The 24,584-nt window shown below is 37.7% G+C and overlaps 1 protein-coding gene across 2 annotated transcripts in view; it reads left to right on the top strand.

Moving 5' to 3' along the window:
- The window catches only part of CACHD1 (cache domain containing 1), a 216,899-nt gene that overhangs the window by 81,552 nt on the left and 110,763 nt on the right, over nt 1-24,584 (top strand). For both annotated transcript variants that reach the window (XM_019919975.3, XM_033865492.2), the window contains exon 2: nt 3,678-3,740. In XM_019919975.3, coding sequence (XP_019775534.1) covers nt 3,678-3,740 — 63 coding nt within the window. The remainder of the gene's footprint in view (nt 1-3,677; nt 3,741-24,584) is intronic.

Raw genomic sequence — 24,584 nt, 5'->3', positions numbered from 1 at the left:
ATGCGGCATGCCCACCCTACCCACCTACATCCTAACCCTGTTACTGTGAGTGAAGCATCAGAGAAGACGAACAATCTGACCTTTTGGGATTGCTCTTCATGTCATGTTTTAGGAAAACTTTTTTCCATTTCCACTTTTCAAGTCCTCTGACAACCAAGAAACTCTTGCAGTCACGAAAATGTCAGCTAGGTGTATCATTTGGAATTCCTGGCTCTCAAATTAAAAATAAAATGCCCAGAAAACTCTGTATTCTATTCCTTTCACAGTTTTACATAGCAATAGAAAGTAATAAAAGATAAAATCTTTGTCTGGGACTCTTATTAGTTATGCCTGACATTGGTCATATGTATATAAAGTTATACCAGCACATTGTATCTTGCTTAAAATAAAATTGATAGAAAAAGACCCCAATCTTCACTCTTTTTCTGTATCCTGATAATAGGATTTCTAGATTATCCTGAACGAAAAGGTGATGTGAATAAATTTAATAGTTTTGCTAGAAGCAATGCCTGTTTTTAACTCACGACCTAGATTTAGACCTCAACACTTCAATATTTTACCTGTGATGCGTTTTCTAACTTCTGAGCTGTAGTTTTTAATCTGTAAAATAGGTTTCAGATCGCTGTCTCCCACATCGGGTTGTTGCAGGGATCAAATGAGATCATCTATGTGAAACTGTAAACTATGAAAGTACTACGCCTAATAAGCCTTTGAGAACTGGGCTTAGCAGGCCCTGCATTTTAAGAAAGATTATTACTGGCCATTAATCTAGAGCATAATGGAATATCACTCTGTACCTTGAGATCTTGGGCACACAGCTAAGCCTGAACTTTTAACCTTGCACCAGACGTGGCTGGCTGACCTGTTTAGTTGTGAGTTACTTGTCTAGGTTCTACTGGCCTTTCACTAACACCCTTCCCCGCTGTGGGGAGAGGAGCAAAAAGTTGTTTGCTTGGTGATAGCTCCAAACTATTATTCTAGCAGGCCACCTTTCATTTCTGGGGTGGTAAGAGGGTTGTATAAAATATATAAGTAGTCTATAAGATCACTACTGCTTACATCTATAACTTCTTTCTTTTAACATTTTCTATTACCCACCTAATTTTTATTAGGTGTTGAGAATATAGAAACACTTATAAGCCATAAAAGGCTCTAATAAAAGTGTTGGCCATCATGATTGATAGTAATTGTTAAGAAAATGAATGAGTAAAACAGGGGCTGGACACGGCCTGGCAAACACTTCCTGGCTTATATTCCTTATTACTACTGAGGAATTCACCTTTCTTTTAACAACAAAGAAGAGGGAAGGATCTGAGGTTCCTCATTAGGTGTGGCCCTTGGTAGTTGTTTTGAGCAAAGTGGATCTGCTTTGCTTCCCAGAACATGGGTTACTCCATCAGTCACCTCTTGGGGGAACACCTCCCAGGATAGGACAGATAATGTATCAACTGAAATATCGCTGCCAGAAATGAAATAAGAAATTGACCACACTCATCAAGATATGGAGACACTTCATGAATTATGTTAGTTTTTAATAAACGTGCACTCTTGGTACTGAGCAGGTTGTGAAAATCAAATTATATAAAAATAGAGAATGTGGTCTGGGAGTGTAGGTGGCAGTGACATTGACACAGAAAACTGGGGCTGGAGGTCTGCAGATTTATAATTCCTTCTCCAAAATGATGTCTGTTTTAGGATTCAGAATCCTGTTGCACCTTGATGATGAAACACCTCCAGTGAAATCTAAAGCAGAACCCTGTAATCAGAGGCATTAGTACATCTGCATCAAAAAGAATAAATACTCACTAAGTGGTTTAATAAAGACTATAAATCCACATCAGTTCAAGTTAGGATTTACTACCAATAAGTTCATGTCATGTCATATTTTGCTAGCAGATGTGTTATGCAAAACTTATGATTTTCAGAGCCTTTTGAATTTTAGAATTACACGTAAAGGGATTGTTGATCTGCATTACGTTTGGGTGTTAGCTCCTAACAGGAGTGTTTTTCATATGTGTCCAGCTACCAGGTAGCAAATGCTCATGAGACAATAGGGTTAGTAGCACCATAACCGGAGTCGCACTGCCTGGGTTCAAATTCCAGCCCTGCCAAATGACTTTGGGTAAATTACCTAATTTCCCAGGGTCTTCGTTTTTCATCTTTGGAGCTGCAGGAATTTTGTTATTACATAAGATATGCATATGAGGTACAATGTGAATTGCATTAGGCACTCAATAAAATACGCTTCTGTTTCCTCATATATACTCATATAATGGGGATAATAATAGTGCTTGTCACAAAGGTGTTTTATGAGACTGAAATAGGTATATAGGTGTAACATGCCTAAGAATAGTGTCTGCCCCACAGTAAACATTTAATAACTATTCGCCAGTATCATTATCACCATTACTAAAAATCTGTACCTTTCCTATCAGCAAGTCATTTTCAGGAAAGAAAACGACAGTAAGCATCTGTTGACTGAATGAGTGGTGCATTGAAAAATTATGATAATTTGTAATTAGAATTTTCCAGACTGTAATTCCGTCCCATTCCATCTCCATCCTTGCCAAGTGTGTTTACTTCCCTTCCCCCAGCAACATGCCCCCACCCCACCCCTCCCCCAGCCCCAGCACCTTGATTTTCCTTCATTTGCACAGCACTTGATGAACTTGGCACTTGTCTTCCTCATCACCACCATGCAGGTGTGTTAGGCTGTCTGGGAAGCTGTCCCAGATGACGACAAACCCTTGTCAGTAGGATACAAAGGAACACGGGAAATTTTGGCTGACATCTCCAGGTCTGACTCCTTACTCAACTGAAGAGTTCCAGAGGTATCTTTAAAGTTTTAGGATAAATGACGAGGCTGCTGTTCCTTTTTTTTCCCCCCAGTCCCTAACAGATCCATTTCTTGGGTTCTCTTTTTTTTTTTCTGGTTTGTTACAGGTTAATCTTTTGTGATTGGTCAGTAATGGTGGGGTTTGGTAAAGTCATAAGTCTGCAAGGTGTTGTAAATGCAGGCAGTGTCTGCAGGACTGGGTACCAGCGAGGCAGAGACCAGCGGGAAGAATGTGTGTGCTTGTGTGCCGCAGTTTGGACTGATGTTTTGGCACGGCCGTCTTGTTTCCTGGCGTGTAAGGACTGGATTCTCTCTTAAGGCCACACATGTTTGGCAAACCCTATTATTTTACTCTTTCGAGGGGCTGCTTGGGTAATGAAGGTGATAGACAATATTGGGTAGGTACTGGTTGGACAGGGACATGAGGGCATATGGAAAGAATCTTTTTTAAAGAGCTTGATTACATTAGACTGTAGTGTCTGTAAACAATTACAGCATTCAGGGAGTGCAGGATTTAAATGAGAAACACAACTTTGTCAGATTATACCAGTCGGATAAAATGGCATGGGCTCCGGAAATCTATAATTAAATGTATTTCTGAAAATGAAAAATATCACGTAACATCTGGTTTATTTCACTACAGAAGTGGATGGGTATTGCTTACATAAGTGTGATTGACTAGCTGATATTTGGATTTCTCTGTGTAAAATAACTGTTCTAATTAAATTTTTCTGCTTGATTCTATCTGTGCTGTAAACAGCTTATTCACATACACATTCATATAGAAAATGGCTGTCTTGTTTAGAAAATCTGATGTTTGTTCATTTTCTTTTCCTTGCAGCGGATATTCAACTCCTTTGTTTACACTGAGAAAATCTCAAATGGAGAAAGTGAAGTACAGCAGGTAAGACGTGATTTAGCACTTGACCTTCTCTGTCTTTGTCTTGCTTTTGGGTGTGACTTCATTACACTTTCCAATCTCCACGTGAGGCTGTCTGTTGTTTTCTGTGTGTGATTTCATATACATCTTAAGCAAAATGGCGACAACCTCCCACTTCATCTTCTTATAAGCAGTTGAAATAATGGCTATATAGATGGCTTTCTGCTGTTCATGTTATACTTTGAAAATATTATTTAGTGCCTTGTTATTGTTTTGGAAATTCCTAAACTACTCAAATTTTAAAATATTAGAAATTATTTCATCTGCTATAGGAAAAAGTGCCCAGGCTTTGGAATCAGACAAACCCCAGGTCAAATTCTGGTTTTCCTACTTACTTCATGACTCCCAGGAAGCAATTTAGCCTTTTGAGCTACAGTTTCTCACTCTTAAATCAGAGGGACATAATATCTGCATGATGGGGTTGTGAGAATTAAATGAAGTAATGTCAAATTAACTGAGAATAAGTGAAATGCTTTAGGTGGAAGCCCTGACATAGAAGCAGCTCAGTAGATGTTGGCTTCTTTTGTTCTTTTATTTTTCTTTCCTCTTCTTGTATTCTTCCATTGCTGCTTTTCTCCCATCTTCTCAATGCACTGTGAGGTCAAAAAGTTCTGAGGCCAGATTCTGTTTACTTTATTTATAGCTGGCTTCTAATGGACTGCTTCCTAAATTAAAACATAGTGTTGGTGAACTTGCTCATAAATAATTGATCTGTGCTTGAAAAGAAGGGTGGTAAAGAGGATTCTGGGTTTTAATTTCAGTTAATCCACCAACTTCATTACACCATGTGACCACCAACTAGTAATTTGAAGCTAGGTTGGAGACTTAAGTAAAAAACAGGACCAAACTAAAAACCAGAGTGTAGCAGAGTGCTTCCACAGAATAACAAGATAACTATAGGAAACTACATAATAATTTAAACTCTCTGGGGCCTTTATCTTATTCATGGAAAACAGCTTGACTTGATCTGAACTACAGAAGTGCTATGCAAGAGGACAAAGTTTTGCAAGTATCATTAAAGTGGAGTTATTTATAGGATATTTATTTATAATAAATTACTGTAATTTGATCTTGAAGTTCAGCGTCTCTTATTTATAGACATTAAAGATCTTTATTGGTTTCTGCAGGTTAAATTTAGAGGACATAAGCCATTAAGCACGTACCCTTTTTCTTAGCTTTAGATATTTTTAAAACCTAATGACCTGAGTTGTAGTGAATGTGGTTTGCTATATCAAATCTTACCTTCATAATTCCTGTCTTATTTTTATTCCAGCACACTGGAAAGTGCTGTAGGGTCATGAAATTTAAAAGGGTTTTTATAGGGGAAGGTTTCTACACAAAGCATGTTCAAGGAAACTTTTTGGGAGACCAAAGGCCATTCGATAACATTTTCAAGAAACTGATCCAGGGATATCAGTTTTACTGCTTTTCTTGAGTAACAGATACAAGTTCTTCCTTCACTGGTTTTTAAACATGAAAGTTGTTTTGTTTTCTTGGAGTGATGTTCTTGCTTTTTTCTTTTTATCTAGCTGTGAACAAGTTGGGAAGCCTTCCATAATAATTTTTAAAAAGTATTAGCAGCTGATTTAGCATACATAGAACACTGGTGATTTCAGTATATTATCACATTGATTTTTTTCACATAACGCTGAAGGAAAGATACTATCCTTATTACAGATGAGGTAGGTGAAACTCCAAAAGATAGAATAAGTTAGCTATCGTCTCATGACTAATACATAAAAGAGCTAGTTTTCAAAGTAAGTTTACACTAAGTTATATTATCTGTATTTTTATTTTAACAGTTTATTTTTAAAATCTATATTTGCATACAAAACAGTAGTCTCTGCTAAACTGTCTTTGGCTGAATAAGTCAGATGAAGGAGAGTCACCACATCGTCAGTTCTGCCTTCTCTCTTTGATTGTCAAAAAGTTCTCTTTTATATTGACTAGGAATGTACTTTTTAACTTTTCTCTAATTTCTCCAGTCTCTTTAGAACCCTGGACAAAATAGATCTTATGCCTCTTTTGCATCCAGTATTTGGAGATAATTATCATACCATTATCATTTAGCCTAAAATTTAAAATACCCAGATCGTGGATAATTTCTTCTTCTATGACAAGATTTCCAGGCCCTTTCAGTCCTCTGGTCACTCTAACAACAACAATAATAATAAAAGCTTATATTTACGTATTTACCGAGTATCTGCTCTCCCTTCAATATTGTGATACTCTTGTGGCTTGAATTGGACTAGAGTTATTCCCATTCTAAAGTGACAAAACAGAGAGCTCCTCACATCTTCTTGACTTGATTAATAGCTACCCAGGAACTCTGGGCCCTGTGATCCTGGACAGTACCCAGGATGAAATCTTTAGGGAAATGCTTACCTCTTAGGTTTCCTGTTCTATCCCCCATCACAGTCATTCACACTTTCATATATATTATCTCCTTGAAACTTCAGAATAACTCTGTAAGGTAGGTGGAGTTACTATTACTAACCAAGTTCAGAAAGGTCAAGGATCCTAGATAATTAGTAATTGAGCTGACTTTAAAAATTGTGAAATATATCAAACATGTAAAGAGTATATAAAACATATGAGTAGAATAAAGGAATACTATATTAAAATGAACATCTCAACCTACTACCCATATAAAGAAATAAAGCATTACCGGTGCTTCAGAAAGCCCCCATGTGACCTTCCCAGGTGATACCTCCCTTCCTCTCCCAGAGATAAGTCTATCCTGATTTTTTGGTTAGCCATTCCTTTGCTTGTGTGTGTCTGTGTGTTTGAGATATATATATATCCGCAAATTCATTATTCGACTGTTTTTGTTCTTTATATACATCTTAAGTGTATTATTCATGTATCTTGCTATTTTATTGAGCATTATATTCCTTAAAATCACCTATGTTGATATCTGTAAGTAAGGTGCCTTTATTTCCAATTCTGTGGTATTCCATTAAATGCAGTTTATGTATCCATTTTTCTGTTGGTGATGTTTGGGTTGTTTCTAGTGTCGTAATTTTTGTTGCTGTTGTTCACGTCTCCTGGTGCAGAGTTCAGGTGGAATAATTCTTTGAATTGCAGAAACATTATTATCCCTCACCTCTGCCAATTAAATGCTAGTGTGTGTGTATCTATACATGTTGCAAGTGCCCTAGGTGAGGAGACGGACTGTTTAGCTCAGGTGGAGAATCCCTTCTCTAGAGTAGAATTGCTGGGTACCAGAGTTTTCAATGTGTCTGGATAATGCAAAACTGCTTCCACAGTTGTTGCCACGGGTTACCTTCCTACAGACGGAGTACTGGCAATGTGCTGCTCTGTACCGTCTTCAATACTTGGTGCTACCGAGTTTTAATCTTTTCCCAGTTTGGGGTGTCTGAAATTATATCTAATGGGTTTAATTTGTTTTACTCTGATTACTAATGAGGTTGAAATGACTTTTTACATGTTTATGGTTCATTTTTGTATGTTGTTTTGTTGTGTCAAATGTCTGCTAATGTCTTTTGTCCATTTTTAAAATTGGGTTGTCTCTTTATTTTAGAAGTTTAAATATTCCACACATGTTCTGTATCAGCTCTGTCCAAAAGAGACTTCTGTGCTGATGGAGATGTTTCACATTGGTGCTAATCAAGCAGCCGCTAGCCACATGTGGCTGCTGAGCGCTTGAAATGTAGCTAGAGCTACTGAGTAATTAAATTTTAAATTTCATTTAATTTAATTTTAATAAAGTAGCCCCATATGGCCAGTGGTTACCATATTAGATTCCCTTACAGGTTTATGTTTCATAAATATAAATGTTCTCCCAATGTGTGGCTTTTCTTTTCACTTTCTTTATGATATCTTTTAAAGAATTGAAGTTTTAATTTTAATAGTCAGGTTTTTTTAAACCAGTCTTTTCCTTTAAAAGTAGTCATCTCGGACCTCCCTGCTGATCCAGTGGTTAAGACTTCGCCTTCCAACGCAGGGGGTGCGGGTTCAATCCCTGGTCAGGGAGCTAAGATCTCCACATGCCTCACGGCCAAAAAACCAAAACATGAAACAGAAGCAATATTGTGACAAATTCAATAAAGACTTTAAAAATGGCCCACATCAAAAAAAAAATCTTTAAAAAATAAATAAATAAAAATAGTCATCTCTATGGGACAGGTTTCATAAAGCAAAGAGGTTTACTGATGATATTGAAAGATCTTAATGTTTGTTTTAACTGAATTAAACTTTTGCTTTCTTATCTCAAGCTAAATATTTTATAGTATTTTACTAATAAGTTAAACAAAAAAAAACTTTTCCTTTTTGGTCTCTGATTATTGTGTGTTGTTAAATTCTGCCCCAAAGACATACAAATTTTCTCCTTTATTGTCTTCTAAAACTTTTGCCTTTCTCATTTAAGACTTTTATCCACCTGGAATTGATTTTAGTGTTGGATGGTGAAGTAGGTATTCAATTTCTTTTTCCTCTGCCCCATATGTATTTCTAAGTGTTCTTATACTATCTGTTGAACAATTTGTCTTTTTTTTTTCATCTGTTTTCAGTCATTAGTCAAGTTTCCACGTATGTGTGAGTTTGATTTGGTTCCGTTGGTATATTTATCTGTCACTGCGCCAGTACCACGTATTCAGAAGGGTAACACTGTCCCCTTCATTTCTTTTTCTTTCTTTTTTTTTTTTTTCCTTTTAAAATTAGTGGACTTTATTTTTAGAGCAGTTTTAGGTTTACAGAAAAATTGACCAGAAACTACACAGAGTTCCCATATACCTCTTCTGCTTCCTCACAGTTTCCCTTATTAGGAAAAAAATTGCGTTAGTGTGGTACATTTGTTATACTTAATGAACCAATATTTATACATTATTATTAAAACTAAAGTTAATAGCTTACATTAGAGTACACTCCTTGTTCTGTACAGTTCTATGGATTTTGACAAGTGTATAATGTCATGTATCCACTATCATGTTATCAAACAGAACAGTTTCACCTCCTTAAAACCTCCTGTGCTTCATTTGTTTAGTCTTCCTTCCCTTCCTCTCTTTGAGCCCCTGGCAACCACTGATCTTTTTACCGTTTCCATAGTTTTGCCATTTACAGAATTGCATTTAAGTTTTTAATTTCATAAAAACTTTCATATGCTAAAAATTATAGTTTTGAAACACAAAATGTAGCCCATTTCTTCCCTGGAATAATACAGTACATAGCATTTTCAGGTTGACTTATTTCCCTTTGCAATATGCATTTACAGTCCCTTCATGTCTTTTCAAGTCTCGCTACCTTATTGCTTTTAATGGCTGAATAATATTCCATTGTATGTATGTAGGTCAGCTTGTTTATTCATTTGTACATTAAGGGACATCTTGGTTGCTTCCGGATTTTAGCAATTATGAATAATGCTGCTATAAGTTTGTGTGCAGATTTTTGTGCGGACATAAGTTTTCAATCCACTTGAGCAAATACCAAGGAGTGCAATTGCCAGATATTATGGTGAAGTATCAATATAGTGCAAGGAACTGCCAAACTGTCTTAAAAAGTGGCTGTACCATTTTGCATTCCTACCAGCAGTGAATGAGAGTTACTGTTACTCCACATCCTCTTCAGCGTTTGAGGTTGTCAATGTTCTGGATTTTAGCCATTCTAATAGGTGTGTTGTAGTATCTTATTTTTGTTTTAACTTGCAATTCCTTTCTTTTTTTTTTTTTAACATCTTTCTTGGAGTATAATTGCTTTACAATGGTGTGTTAGTTTCTGCTTTATAACAAAGTGAATCAGCTATACGTATACATATATTCCCATATCCCCTCCCTCTAGCATCTCCCTCCAACCCTCCCTATCCCACCCCTCTAGGTGGTCACAAAGCACCAAGCTGATCTCCCTGTGCTGTGTGGCTGCTTCCCGCTAGCTATCTGTTTTACGTTTGGTAGTGTATATATGTCCGTGCCACTCTCTCTCATTTATTTTTCTTGAGAGCATCTGTGGCTCTTTGCTATTATATAAGAATTTTTTTAAAAAATTGATATTTTTCTGTTACTATTGAGTCCTATGTATTTATATCTAATTATCTTCTTAAGCTATTATATTAGTCCTAATAATTTACCTATAGATTCCTTTGGGTTTTCTATGTAAATGATCATATATGCAAATAAGATAGATTTGATTCTTTCTTTCTAATTCTTATAGTTTTTATTTCTTTTCTGTGTCCTGCTACACTGGCCTCCAGAAAAGTATTGTATATGTATGGTAATAGTGGCCACCTATGATATGTATTATTTTTATTGTTTAGTTTCAGGTGTATTTTATCATTTCTTCTTTGATCTATTAGTTATTTAAAACTATGTTCTAAAATTTCCAGATATATGTAGAGTCTTTCTAATTTTCTAGCCGTCCCTTCTGTTTTCCTCATTGTATTGAGAGCATAGCTCTTTGGGTTATAGTTTTATGTAGTACCTCCCATCAGATTTCCCACCTTGGCCAAGCCCTGAGGTTTCTCTCTTATCCATGTTGTGCTGTGCTATCATCAAAGTGGAAACTCAAGGTCTCCAGATTATGCCCAATTCTCAGGGTAAAAAGAAGGGTCTGGCACTGGCTTATTTCCCACATTTCTGGCTCTCACCTTGTTTGGGGACTTAAGTGCCCCTAAAGGTGGTTTCCACTTTCATCCAGGGCACTAACCTCTTAATAATTATAAGGACAATTACAACTGCTTCTAAAGATTTGTTTGATAAGCCAAAAACAGATTAGTTATTCAAAGTAGATTATTGACCTATGTCCTCTTAATTATAGCTCACAATCTTTAGTTGGAAAGGAACCACTTCTTTATGCTTGTTTTTGTATGTTTTGTAGTATCTGGAATACTGACTTGCATTTTCTATCCATCATTTCTCCTTTGGGGTAATGGAAACTAGAGCCCCAAGGGTTCTTGCCCTCCCTCTTTACTATCACACCTTATTGAGAGTTGGATCTGACTTATGCATAGTATGTAATTAGGCAGTAAATCTAACGTGTTAATATATTTCTGGTTAGGGGAGCAATATAATTAAAACTAATAAAAAACATTTTGTGATTCTTGACTCTTACCACACAACTCTCTATGGTATATAGACTTTTCCTTGCTTTTTCTCATTATTTCTTTTTTTTTTTTTTTTTTTCTCATTATTTCTTTTAAATTAACCTTCAGAGTGTGGTTCTAAATTGCCTAACAATGTGTTTTAAATTTTTAATTAGTTCATTATGTAATTTTGCTGCCAAAAAACTATGGCAACAGCCTCGGGAAAATAAATATCCCATGCACACATTCTTGAGTGGATCACCTCCCATAGACTCCAGTTTTGAATACTTAAAGAAATTAAGTTGTTTGAGCACATAAGGGCATTATGTGAAATTGAACCTGCATCAAGAAAAATAAATCTTTGATTAAGTGCCCTAGAAGATATCAAAATGTGGTCCATAAAACACAAAGCAGTGAAGAACAAAACAAAAGGAGGAAAAGCTTCTTGGGGCGCTTGATTGAATCACTAAAAAAATCAAAGCTACTTTGGACATGTTTCAAGAGTTTGCGCTTTTTTTTCAAGTGCTCTAGTAATTATTTATGTTAACAATTTATTCAATGATATGGCAAGCATCATCTTCATAATAATTGCAGTATTTCATAAAATATTGATTGTTGGCAGTGGCTGATTTTAGAAGACTTCAGAATTCTTTTGAAATGGGAAAATTGGTAGGAGAACTGCATACTCATAGAGGAGAGATGCACCTGACATTGGGCCAAGGGCATTCGTCTAACAGTCTCCCTCTCTCTTCTGTGGTATCAGTTTTCTTTCTTCAGAATCACATCCATTAGCATGTAAACATGCTGTTCCATCTTAAACACACAAGAAAAAACTCTTCTCTTGACGCCACCTCCCACTCCAACTACTGCCCCGTTTCTTTCTCCCCCTTTGAGGCACAGCCCATCACAAGAGCTGTCTATACTCACTAGATCAGTTCTCCCATTCTCTCTAAAACCTTCTCTGGCCTTACCAGTCCCACAACACCGCTCTCTTCAAGGTCACTGGTGACCTTCACTTTGCTAAATCCAGGGTCCTTGTTGTATTTCACTAACATTAGTACTGAACAGTTGATCCCTTCCTTTTTCCTTCATATGTTGATACTTTTCGGACTTGGGCCTGCAGGATACCACACTTGTCTCCTTGCTGTTTCTTGGCACGTTCCTGCCTTAGGGCCTTTGCACTGGTTCTGTTCCAACATGTATCCCCATGAGCCTTCGCTTCCTTCAAGTCTGTCCTCAAGTGTCACCTTCTGAAAGAGGTGACCACCATTTTTATAACTACAGCCCACGCTGCTCCCCAAACCCCTGGTTTTCTTTTTACTCTTTCTTTTTCCTTTTTCACTTATCACTTTTTGGTTTTAGGGTACTGACTTTATAAAATTAGTATGGAAATTCCTCAAGATTATAAGTTTGGTGTTACACCTTCCTTTGATGTTAGGTAGAATTCACCAGAGCACCATCTGGACCTGGAGTTTTCTTTGAGGGCAGGCTTTTGATCGTCCAGTTTCTTTAATAGCTGTAGGTTTGGGTGTTTTCTGGGGTTGGGGTTTTCTTTTTTTTTCTTTTTCCTTTTGTTTTTCTTCAGATTTTGTCTTATTTTGTGTCAATTTTAGTAAGTTGATTTTTTTTTCCAAGAAATTTGTCTGTTTCACCTCAGCTGTCATATTTGTTGGCATAAAAGTATTCATAATATTTTTATTATCCTTTTAATATCTGTAGGCTAGAAGAACAATAGAGAACAATCAATCAAATGAAATACTGGTTCTTTTAAAAAATCAGTAAAATGGATAAACTAGGTGACAGAGAAAGAGAGAATGAATGGGGAAGCAAATTAGTGATAAGCAAGTTTTTTAAAACTTGAACTTAGCTTTTTGGTTGGTTGTTTGTTTGTTTTCTATTTCATGGGTTTATACTTTTTGTTATTTCCTTCCTTATATTTCAGGTTAGTTTTGCTCTTTCTCCTGCTTCTTAAATTGGAACTTTAGTTCATTGATTTTACACCTTTCTTTTTGTCATATAGAAGAATTTACAGCCATAAACTTTCCTCTAAGAACTGCTTTAGTTACACCCCACAAAGTTGAACATCATATATTTTTATTATCATTCAGTTTTTAAATATTTCCTAATTTCCCCTGTGATTTCTTCTTTGACCCTTGCATTACTTTGAAGTATGTTATCCACTTTCAAAACATTTGGGGTCTTCTTAGGTATCTTATTGTTACTGATTTCTAATTTAATTCCATTGTGGTCAGAGAACAGACTCTGTATGATTTTCAATCCTTCTTAATTTATTGAAACATTGGTTTTATGACCCAGTATATAGGATCTATCTTGGGTGAATATACCATGTGAACTTGAAAAGAATGTGTATTCTTCAGTTGTTGGTTGTTACGTTCTTTATATATCCATTAGGTTAAGCTGGTTGATAGTTCAGATCATTTGTTTTATGGCTGATTTTTAATTTGTCTAATTTTATCATTTGTAGAGAGGAGTGTTAATATCCTCAGCTACAATGATGAAATTGTATATTTTTCCCTTTAATTCTGTGCATTGTTACCTTATGTATTCAGAAGCTCCATTATGGGCCATGTACACATTTAAGATTGTTAGGTCTTGACAAGTTATAAACTGTGACATTTTGAAATATGATTGTTTGTCTCTGGTGAAAGTGCTCTTTCCTTAAAGTCTATTTTACCTGATATTAACATAGTTACTCCAACCTTTATATGCTTCCTATTTTTGCATGGTGTGTCTTTTCACAAGCATTAACTTTCAGTGTCTCTATTGCTAAAAGTGTGTATCTTGTAGACAGAATATAGTTGAGATTTTCTTTCTTTCTTTTTCTTTCTTTCTTTCTTTCTTTCTTTCTTTCTTTCTTTCTTTCTTTCTTTCTTTCTTTTCTTTCTTTCTTCTTTTTTAGCTATTCTGATAATTTCTGTCTTTTAATGGGGAGTATTTAGTCAATTAATGTTTAGTTTGATTGTTGGATTTAGCTAAGCTATTTTATTTTATTTTTTTCCATTTTCCCCTCCATTTTTTATTTTTTACTTCCCTACCTTATTTTGGATTTTTGAATATTTTTTGACTTTTACTTTTTAGCTATATTTCTTTACATATTTTAAGTGTATGCTGTAGAAATTACAATATATATCCTTAATTTATTACAGTCTATTTGGAGTTTAAAAATCTATCACTTCATGTATACTCTAAAACCCTCACAACCTTATAGGTTCATTTTCCCACTACTATCCTTTATACTAGAGTCATCATATTATTACATCTACAAATATTATAGACTGCACAAGGGAGTGTTATTGCTTTGGCTTTAAACTGTCATAAGAATTTAATAAACAAAGGAAAAGAAAAGAAAAATAAATCTCATCTATTTATCATTTCCGATGCTCTTCATTTATTTCTAAGGATACCAACTGATATTAAGCCTGAAGAGTTCCTATAATATTTACTTATAGTACAGATTTCCTGGTGACGAATTGTGTTAGTGTTTCATGATATTTTGTACTCAGAAAATGTCACTATTTTGTCTTTTCTCTTAAAAGATGTTTCTGCTTGAGATTGAATTCTGGATTGACAGTTTTTTTTAATCTTTTAGCACTTTAGCAATGTTCCACTGTGTACTGGTCTCCATAGTCTCTGATGAGAAGTCAACCTAAGTTGTTATTACTCTGTATGCGTTGTCATCCCCCCACCTCCATCCACCCCATGGCTGCTTTTAGGATTTTTCTCTATATATCTTTAGTTTTCAGCAATTTGACTATGGCTGCCTAGAGATAGCAGTCTTCATATTTATCCTGCTTGGTGTTTGTTGAGCTTTCTGAATCTGTAAGTCATATCTTTCATCAAATTTGGGGACCTTTTTTTTTTTTTTTTTTTTTGCAGTACACGGGCCTCTCACTGTTGTGGCTTCTCCCGTTGCGGAGCACAGGCTCCAGACGCGCAGGCTCAGCGGCCATGGCTCATGGGCCTAGCTGCTCCGCGGCATGTGGGATCTTCCCAGACTGAGGCACGAACCGGTGTCCCCTGCATCAGCAGGCAGACTCTCAACCACTGTGCCACCAGGGAAGCCCTGGGGACCTTTTGACCACTGTTTCTTCAAGTAGTTTTTCTACTTCATTTTGTGCGCGCCTTCTGGGACTCCAATTATACGTGTGCTAAATCTTTTGATATTTTACTATAAGTTCCTGAGATGATACCTCCTTCTATTATTCTTTTAATTTTTCCCTTTCTGACCTTCAGATTAGATAATTTTTCTTGATTTTTAACTTCAGTTCTATTATCTCTGTTCTGCTGTTGACCTCTCCAAATATACTTAAAATTTTTCAGAGGTATTTTTAAGTTCTAGGATTTTCACTTGTTTCTTTTTAATAGATTTTGTTTTTCTCTGCTGAGACTTTTCTCTTTCTCTTTCCACTCATTGCAAGCATATTTTCCTTTGAATCCTTGAACATAGTTATAATAGCTGTTTTAGAATCCTGATTCTAACATCTACAAACATTTGAAGTTAATCTCTGTGATTGTCTTTTTTTCTTGAGAATTGACCACACTTTTTCTTTATATGTCAAAAAATTGGGGTTGTGTCCTGAAGATTGGAAAAACTCTGGATTCTGTTATAGTCCTATGAGGAGTGTTGATTTTGTTTGTTTTAGCAGGCAATTAACTTGGACACAAACTGCTTCTCTTTGTCAACAGCTCAAATCTCAGCTCAGTTGTTTATCCTTAGATGTAGCTTACCCCATACATGTATAGTATAAGAATCTAAGAATTTTTCTGCCCCCAAAGGTATTTCAAAACCCTCTAGCATTTATGGGCTTCCCTGGTGGCGCAGTGGTTGAGAGTCCGCCTGCCGATGCAGGGGACATGGGTTCATGCCCCTGTCCGGGAGGATCCCACATGCCGCGGAGCGGCTGTGCCCGTGGGCCATGGCCGCTGGGTCTGCATGTCCGGAGCCTATTGCTCCGCGGCGGGAGAGGCCACAGCGGTGAGAGGCCTGCGTACTGCAAAAAAAACAAAAAAACCACTCTAGCATTTAAAATATAGTACAAGTCTAGTTTTTCTTAATTATTTTTGTGAATTGTTACTTGACGCTGACAATTCTGCCTGAAAGATTTAAAGTTTAATGTTTCATTCCACCAAATACATTCACTGGGACATAGTAAAGGAGAAACGTATTGGTTTTGTAAGAAATTGATACTGAGCAGGTGCCAATACTCTAAATTATTCTTTTATCTGAGTATGAACTCAAGGCCTCAGTCATGAGGAATTCAGATCAGTTCAAAGCAATAGATTATGATCCATCTGAAAAGCAAGAAATAGATTTTGCACAAAATAATATCCTCTTATTCATAGAAGAAAAGATACTCAGTAGCAGAACAATTTACATGTGGCCTAAAAGCATTAAAGAGCTGGGCTTCCCTGGTGGCACAGTGGTAGAGAGTCCGCCTGCCGATGCAGGGGGCATGGGTTCGTGCCCCGGTCTGGGAAGATCCCACATGCCGCGGAGCGGCTAGGCCCGTGAGCCATGGCCACTGAGCCTGCATGTCCGGAGCCTGTGCTCCGCAACAGCAGAGGCCACACAACAGTAAGAGGCCTGCGTACCGCAAAAAAAACAAAAAACAAAAAAACATTAAAGAGCTTTTTCTTCAAAGAGATTGTGAATAGAAAACTAGTTTTAGAGGTGGCACTTTATGTGTTAAAATGTAAATAATCAGTCCTAATTAGCATGATGTTTTAGAATTTTAAAGCTGGAAAGGACCTCAAGAACCATGGGTACAAGACCAGAAACGTTAGAAAACTTTTCTCCCCCCCCCCCTTTTTTTTGACAGCTCCCTTGTAGCTTGGGATAGAGAATAAGAGCTTCATCTTTTGATTTGAAAAACTTGAGTTCCAGGGAGGACTCTGTCATTTACTCTTTTGTTTGATTTTTGGCATGATATTTAACTTTTCAGTGTCTACATCAATTTTATCTATAGAATGGGGATAAGGGTCTGTCTTGCAAGGTTGTTTAAAAGATTATATTGTTGGCTCAGAGTGGGCTTTCAGTATTTTGTATTCTGCTTTCTGAATACAAAAGATGATAGTGTATGAATATAAGAGTACACTAGTGAGAAGATTGCTGTTCTTTGTCTGCTATTTAATCCTCTTAGGTAAGGCCCAGAAGGAAAGATTTATACACTTTAGAAGGAGAATTTCCAAGAGAGGATGATAACAGAAAGACCCTGGCAGGGACTTGTGAGGGCTGTAAATAAAAGTCATGGCAGTTGAGAAATGTGAGACTGGACATAGGATTTATGTTGGCTTTGCATTTGTCTTAGTTCTGTATCCTTACTACCAGAAACTCTCCACTCTAGAAAATTTTGGTTATGTTGTTGAACTGTGCACTGGACCACAGAAGGAAAAGCACCAGTGGTTAGACAAACAGAGGGGGTGTGGAAGAACTGAGCAATTGGGAATTTTGTCTTTTGAATTCTGGCTCCCTGTGCCTGGTACTAGATAGGTATTTAGTAAATATTTGCTGAAAAAAATGACTGGAGTTACTCTTGTACCTCAATATTCATATTTCCAGAATCTAGACTTGTTTGGGGGTTGCCCCGCCAAGTGTAATGTAGTGTGGTGGTACCCTGAAGGCTCTCATTTTGTTTACAATTACCTACTGAAATATGTTCAAGGCTCAGACTTGTTCCAACTAGAGGAATCCTGGAAGCAGTACGGATTCCTTTCTCTCTTTGCCCCCAACCTTTCCCCCATCTTTCTGCAGGGGATTTGTTGAGGCTGAGTCCTGGTTTAGTTCACCCCCTCACCCAAATCTATTCTTGGCTCTATGTTTATTGTGAGTATTTATTAAGTGTTTGTTGAATGAGTGAACCAAAGGCACTAAATCTCTAGGAAGGCAAAAGAAAAGTTCAGGTGTATTGAAGCCACCCAGATGGGGAATTTATAGTGACTCAACCAAGGACCAGAGCAAACAGATGACTGTTCTTTCAAACCAGAGCCCCAGCAAGTTCAGCTGGTTAGTGTTTAGGTTTCCTTTATTGGAAATCAATCTAGGTCTGTTTCCGTTCTTAGTGTTCTTGGTCTGTCTCCAAAAGAGAAGTTATTTTTTATCTTAGAAATCTTCGTCCTGGGCTACCTATCAAATCATTGGATGCCTTGTTAATAAGATGGAATGGTCATCTGTCATTTTGGAAAGATAGTATGAGAGGGGATTCCATAGTTGTCACATTTATGTGGTTCTTTATCTATTTCCTTAATGTTTCCATGTATATTTTCTCATTTTTAGCTGCTTAGTGACATTGTAAAAAGTGCAGGTATTGTTATCCCATTTTCCATTGAGAATACCGTGTCTCAGAGGGGTCACTGTAAGTGGTTCAAGGCCTCAGAGTACTAGTTAAATGGCAGAGACAAAATTTTTAATCCTAGTTTTGTGCTTTGTTTAAATTATCTTGGCTATGAGAATAATCATCATTTATTGAATATGTATTATTAATCAAGCACTGTCCTTAAATCTTTTCTCATAGAGCCACATGGCTTGTTTCCTGACATCCTTGCAGTGTTAGTTAAGTGTTACCTCTCACTGAGACCCTCGTTGACCACCCATTTATAAATGTTATTAATTGTACCCACCTTTGCTTCTTACCTCTTTCTTGCTTTATTTATCTCCTTATAGTTTATCACCTAGGACTTCCATATGCGTTTTTTAAATTGTGTATCTTTTTAAATAGAATATAAGCTCTATGAGGATAGAGATTTTTGTCCATTTCAGTCCTTGATGTACCCTCAGTACCATGAAAAAGTATCTCAATGTAGTAGATGGTAGGTACTCAGTAATTATTTACTGCATGAATTCATAATCCTCACAAAAAGCTGGAAAAGTTTCACTGACAAGGAAAATCAAACCAAAGAAATACCTTGTATAAGGTCACCCAGCTGAAAGGTTAAGAGAAGCCAATTTGGGATTCAAGGGATTTAGATTCAATGCTCTACTATATATTTTCAAAATTTTGTTTCCAAAGGTATGAGGGAGATACTGCAGAGACTGGTACAGAACATAAGGGCCCAGGTTCTGTGTTTTTCCTCTCCATTCCCTCCTGCAGCAATTTACTTTACTTGTTTGATATATTGAAGTTTAGTATGAAGTTTAGTATGAAGTTTTGTGTTTTTTAATGGTCTACCACTTTAAAAAAGGAAAGATTTACAAATCATTATGCTACATCATGCTGCTTTCCAGAAAAAAGTCATGCAAGGTTGAACTTGAATTGGCTTTAAAAGAAGTACAAAAATATTGTGGTTAAAGGATATTCCTCAAACTTTGGAAGAGGTAAGAAAATATTAAATACTATAAATGTTTTTGTAGCAGAAAGAAAATTTGTAGTATCTATTACCTCTTCTAAAAATAAAAGTTGAGGGAACCGAAACTCCTGAGTGTGGGGACCTTGTCAGCATAACTCACACTGTAATACTTTATAGATATTGGGGAATGAATGGATAAACTAGAGTATGAGCTCTTTAAGGGGGAGATTCTGACAGTCGATGAATTCAGCAAACATTTGTTGAGGACTTACTGTATACTTGCCATTGTAGGAGGAGGAACAAAGAGCTTATCCCAAGGACATAATTAAGTCACAGGAGACATGTGTTCATGTATTTGGTATAACTTGCTAATCTCTTGCAGGTGATGGCCCAAAGGAGAGAAATGCCCTCTTTAGGCATTTATGCGAGGCAGAATGGTGGTCTAACTGGACTATGGACCCCACCTAGTGTGGCAGTATTTTTGGTTATATTCAAATTATGTATGTTTTTCTAGAATTCTAATAAGTGGGAGATGGGTGCAAGACCTAGTGTGTACCTAGGTTGTGTTGCACTTTGGAAAAGGTGGTGTATTTGATGTGATGGTTCATGTTCATTTAACAAATGCTGCTTCACCTGAGTTATCTCATTAAAATTTTACCACAACCCTGTGATACAAATACAATTCCTCTCACTGTTTTAGAGTTGAAGAAATTGAGACTCAAAGCTATTAAGTAATGGTGCCCCAAATCATTCTTGAATTAGGTGATAGGGCCAGAATTTTAACTGTAAAATCCATGTTCTTAATCACTACGCTATGTTGCTTTTCATACTTCTTCCATTGCCAATCCTTTTATATGTTTTCAATTTTTAAGAGGAAGGTGGTTTATTCTCTCCCGAGAGTATTACACATTAACCAAAGTAAGATAAATATGTCTAAACATTGTTAAGTACCCTGATGAAAACTCAGCTGGTAAATGAGAAAAAGATGGAGTTTAAATACTCAGTTGACATGGGCCAAACAATGGTGGAGGTGCCGTCTGCCTTTTAGCTCTAATAAATCACAAGGATATAACTTGTGTCTTACGAGGAAGAGCATTCTGTTGCTAATGGATTATCCTGCAGGAATATAAACAAGATATAAAAATAAATGCAGTCCTTGATTTATTTAAAGAGCAGACTCCTTTGTCTTTTTCACAGTTCATCATTATTCCATTATTACCATACCTAAGTCAGTTGGTTCTAATTTGTGTCATTGTGGAACTTCTATGGGGCTATTGATTTTTTTTTGTTTTGTTGGGATTGGGGGGGGTAAATAGTATCCCCAAAAGAGGAACTTTTAACTAATTAGTGAGTGAAAAATCTACAGCTGTTGGGCTAGTCCATAGGGTTTAAGTATAACATAGTGGGCTTCCTTTGTGTTGCTCATGAGTAGAAGTTGATAACTCTTTGAAATTCTTACTGTAGAATTGTGGTTGGTACAGCGTTTATTCATGCAGTTTCCACAGAGAAGGTAACAAACCTTTAGCTACCTCAGAATTCCCAAGTTCTCTCCCAGTATGAAGCATTTAACAGTCATCAGGGATATTTGAGGAACTGCTCAGCCAGCTTCTTAGAGGGGAAAAAAAAAACCCAAAACCAAGGTGGGCCAGGAGAGAGAAAGCAGCCTGATAACTACCACCTCACTGTTTAAGAAATGGCAATTTGGAATTTGAAGTATTTAACTATCTTGCTTATATTTTCAGGAAAGTATATATGCAGCATATGCTCTGAATCCTTGTATATATTTGGAAGTGAAAATATGTGTGAATGCATGCATGAAAGCTTTAATTCCTGTACTAAATATAGACCAGCTGACTTCAGGGGTACATACTGTACATTAGCCAACGTATGCCTGGTGTTGAGATAAGCTGAGATAATCCTGCTTGCCTGTTCGCTCTCTCACTCACTCACTCTCTCTCTCACATACACACACCCCTCCTGTATACTCACACATTTTGTTATAATGTACTATGTATCTACTGCACTGTGTGTAAGTACTCTGTGCATATGTTTACAGCACAGTGTTCATTTTTACATTTGCATATGCACACATATACCAATTATAGAAAAATGGAATTCTCTGTATCTCCCACCACCACCATCACACACTATTTAGGGCTTGAAAATTACGGCTACAGGCTTTTTGTGTTGTTGTTTTGACAACAACCCAGAGTAGCCCATTTCCTCATTCCCTTAATTCCCACACTTGGTGTTCCCACCCTTTGGGAAGGAACACATGAAGGGGCTGGTACCGTTTCTCCATCAGCAGAGGCACAGGAGGAGGGGCTATTGCAGGCAGGCACAGCTGGAGAGAATAGGCTGCAGCCCGGAGAGGGGCTGGCAAGGCCTTTGGGGCAAGCGGGGAGAAGACATGCAAGCTCCCGCCACGATGTGCATCTCTCCGTGCTCCAGCTGGAGCTTCAGCTCTTCAGATATCTCTGCCATCCACATGTGCGCAAATACCTTCTTTCAGTGACGCAGGCCCTTGAAAAGTACAAGCCTGGGCTTTTGACTTGAACACTCAAAGCTTTATTTAAGTAGAAGGGGATAGGTTGAGTCTAAGTCCTCATTCTAAAACCAGGAAGACTTCATCACGAGAAGTGAACATTCCACTAAAAATGGAAAAAATTAAGCCCCTTTTACACACATTTTTAGTATCCTGAGGTTGGATAGTATCAGGAAATGCTGGTGAGAAGGTAGCGGCCAAGATTTCTTCAGATCCCCCCCTCTGCCCCCCAACTCCATCCTCCACCTGAAACTGCTGCTTCTACTAAAAAAAAAAAAAAAAAGCTCAGATCATCTGCACTGGTGGAATGCATAAACAGAAGCTCAAGAGTGTATTCTAAAACCTAGCGAGCAACTTAAGAGCAGGGACCAACTTACCCCTAATATATTCCTTCACGCAATAGGAAATACTTGTGGCAATGATGCAAAGGAATTAATTGCTGCTAATATCAAGAACCCTGAACTGGCTGAATGCTTTGAAAATGTGGTTCCATGAAATAACATGTGGTATGATAAAATTGGAAGCTTACCAAGAACTACAACTTTATTTATAATATTAGAAGATTCTGGGCAGGTAGAGATCATGTTGAAATAGCTGCTCATGGGCGTTCTCACTGGTTGTTACTTAAGCCGCCTTTAGTCCTTTTATATGCTGCAAAGAGCATGCTGGCTTTTCTGCAAAGTCATCGAGAAGTGTCACTGTCACATCTGCTGACACTCATGTCGTGCACCACCCTCTAGGGGAAGGTGTGAGCGTGAGTCCTGTGGAAGCCAACAGCCAATGAAGAGCACGCATACCCTGGCTCTTGTGTTCGCCATCCTCCCTGTCGTCAGATAGGGGATAAGAAGACCTTCCTAAATCCAACTGTCAGTTAGAGAATGGTATCAGATGCAGCTTGGCAAGGGAACACACAGAACAGTTCAGAGAAGGATATAATAAAATTGTTATGGTTGAGGCAAATACCCTCATTCCTCTGGTGTGGAACCCACATGGGAAACGTTACTTTGTGTTGTTATTTCTAGCGAGTCTTAATAGCAGTGCATTTCCTGCTAGCATACAGCATTTGCACCTCATCTAAGTGGTCTATGTGAGTGTTGCTGTTTTTCCTAGTTATGAAAAAGCAGAAACCAGAAACTTTATCTCTGTATTAGTACTTCAAGCTTCAGGCCTGCATCATAAAGGCCCCTAGATCTCAGGGGCTGATTTATCACTACTCAGGTATCTTGAAACTAAAGCCAAGAAGTGGCTTTTCTATCTACTGAGATAAGTATATTACAAGCTGGTTTTATTGTGTGAATGTAGGACCAGGGGAGAGAGTGCCCCTACCTCCTAAGATAGGCCATACTGAAGACTTGAATGATTATGGATACTCAAGGCCAGGCTTCAACAACTGAAGAAATCAAATGTTTATAAGATGCTTTCCCTTGTACTATTATTTTTCCTTAGTTTTAAAGGGAATCTACATTGTGAAAATTTGTTGCTCAAAAAATGGGATATGATGTGCCTTAGGCTGTCTTACACTGACTTATATTTTTATAACGGGGGAGTAGGAGACCTTAGACTAACTGTAATTAAGCCCTGCTGCTGTTAGAAGTGCAGTGAAGTCCTAAAATGACACGATGTTCTATTCCATTGGAAAGGTAAGTTGGGTTAACTTATTATTAAGAAAGAGGAAATGGAAACATCTAGCTTTTTTTTCATTGTGTCTTAAGATTGTCTTCCCAAGAATTGGATTTAATGAGTTCTTGGCCAGGTGAAGATTAGGAAATGTTTAGTGGCAGAGTTTTGTTTCCTTGCCAGTCTCTTCTTTCCACTTATTGACACCTGCTGGCAAGTATTTGACCCTTGTGCTCTCAGAGGGCCCGTGAAGAACCCTAAAACGCTCTGGTCAGTTGGCCTCCTACTGGAGGCTAGGTCACATTTCGTCCTTCATTTATACAAAAAATGTTTCCCAAGTCCCTGCAGCGTGCCCGGCTCTGGGCCAGGTTGCGAGGTTGGGTGTAGATAAGAGGTGTTACCTGCATTTGCTGTGGGGAAAGTAGTGTGGGCTAGAGTGAAACTGCAGGCTCCCAGAGCCCTCCCAGCTGACCCCAGTGCCTCTAATTCATCCCCCACCCCACCGTGTTACTTAGAATGCTTCTAAGTTATACTTGGTGTTTATAAGTTATGCACAGATGCTTATACTCTAAATGAGAGTTTTACATGGTAAGAGTAATGGGACTGGGTTTCCTTTCCTTTTCTCTGTATCCCTCATGGGCCACCAGAGAATTCCTAAGTTCCAGTATATTTTAACTCCTTTCCTCCCTGATTCATAAACTAGGAAAACCTATCTCAAAAGTTGTAATGTAAAATGTTCGCTTTTCCTATATGCTGTGGCCCGTGCTCCTACCCCCTGCCCCAGTTCTCAGCCTCTTGAGTCTTTCGAAGGTGAAGATTAGGTTCAACTGCTTTTTCCTTGCGAAGGAACAGGCTGTAAACTTTCAAGTCCTGAGCACTTGCTTATTTTGGTTTAAAGGAACCTCAGCTCAGGGCTCCTGTTACAGTGAAGTGGGGAGAAGTGGGTTGAAGCCTGCCCTTCCTTTTGTTTCTTTTGTTATGATCTGGTTGTTAAGGGTAGAGAGGGGTGAAAAATAGGGTAAGAGCCCATTGAGCCCTTGAGTTGATAACCTTGGCTTTCAGGAGGCTCGGCTATGTGTTTCCGTGACTCTCCTGGAATATCTAGCGCAAACTGCTGCCCAAACCAAACCCCATTATAATCTTTAAAGCAAACCTGTGTTTTGCTTAAAGAGAGAAGCTGCCACTCTCAACCGATTCCCAGGGCTCAGCCTCCTTCGGTTCTCTGGCATGTCAGCACTTGCCTCCTGTTTTTTCCATTGCACGCCTCCCCAGCTCAGCCACAGGGGCCCACCTCTCCCGGGATCAGGGT

Source organism: Tursiops truncatus, chromosome 1 (assembly GCF_011762595.2).
Source record: "Tursiops truncatus isolate mTurTru1 chromosome 1, mTurTru1.mat.Y, whole genome shotgun sequence".
Classification (NCBI taxonomy): Eukaryota; Metazoa; Chordata; class Mammalia; order Artiodactyla; family Delphinidae; genus Tursiops; species Tursiops truncatus.
Note: the sequence above shows the minus strand (reverse complement) of the source record. Positions and strands in the feature narration are given on the sequence as shown.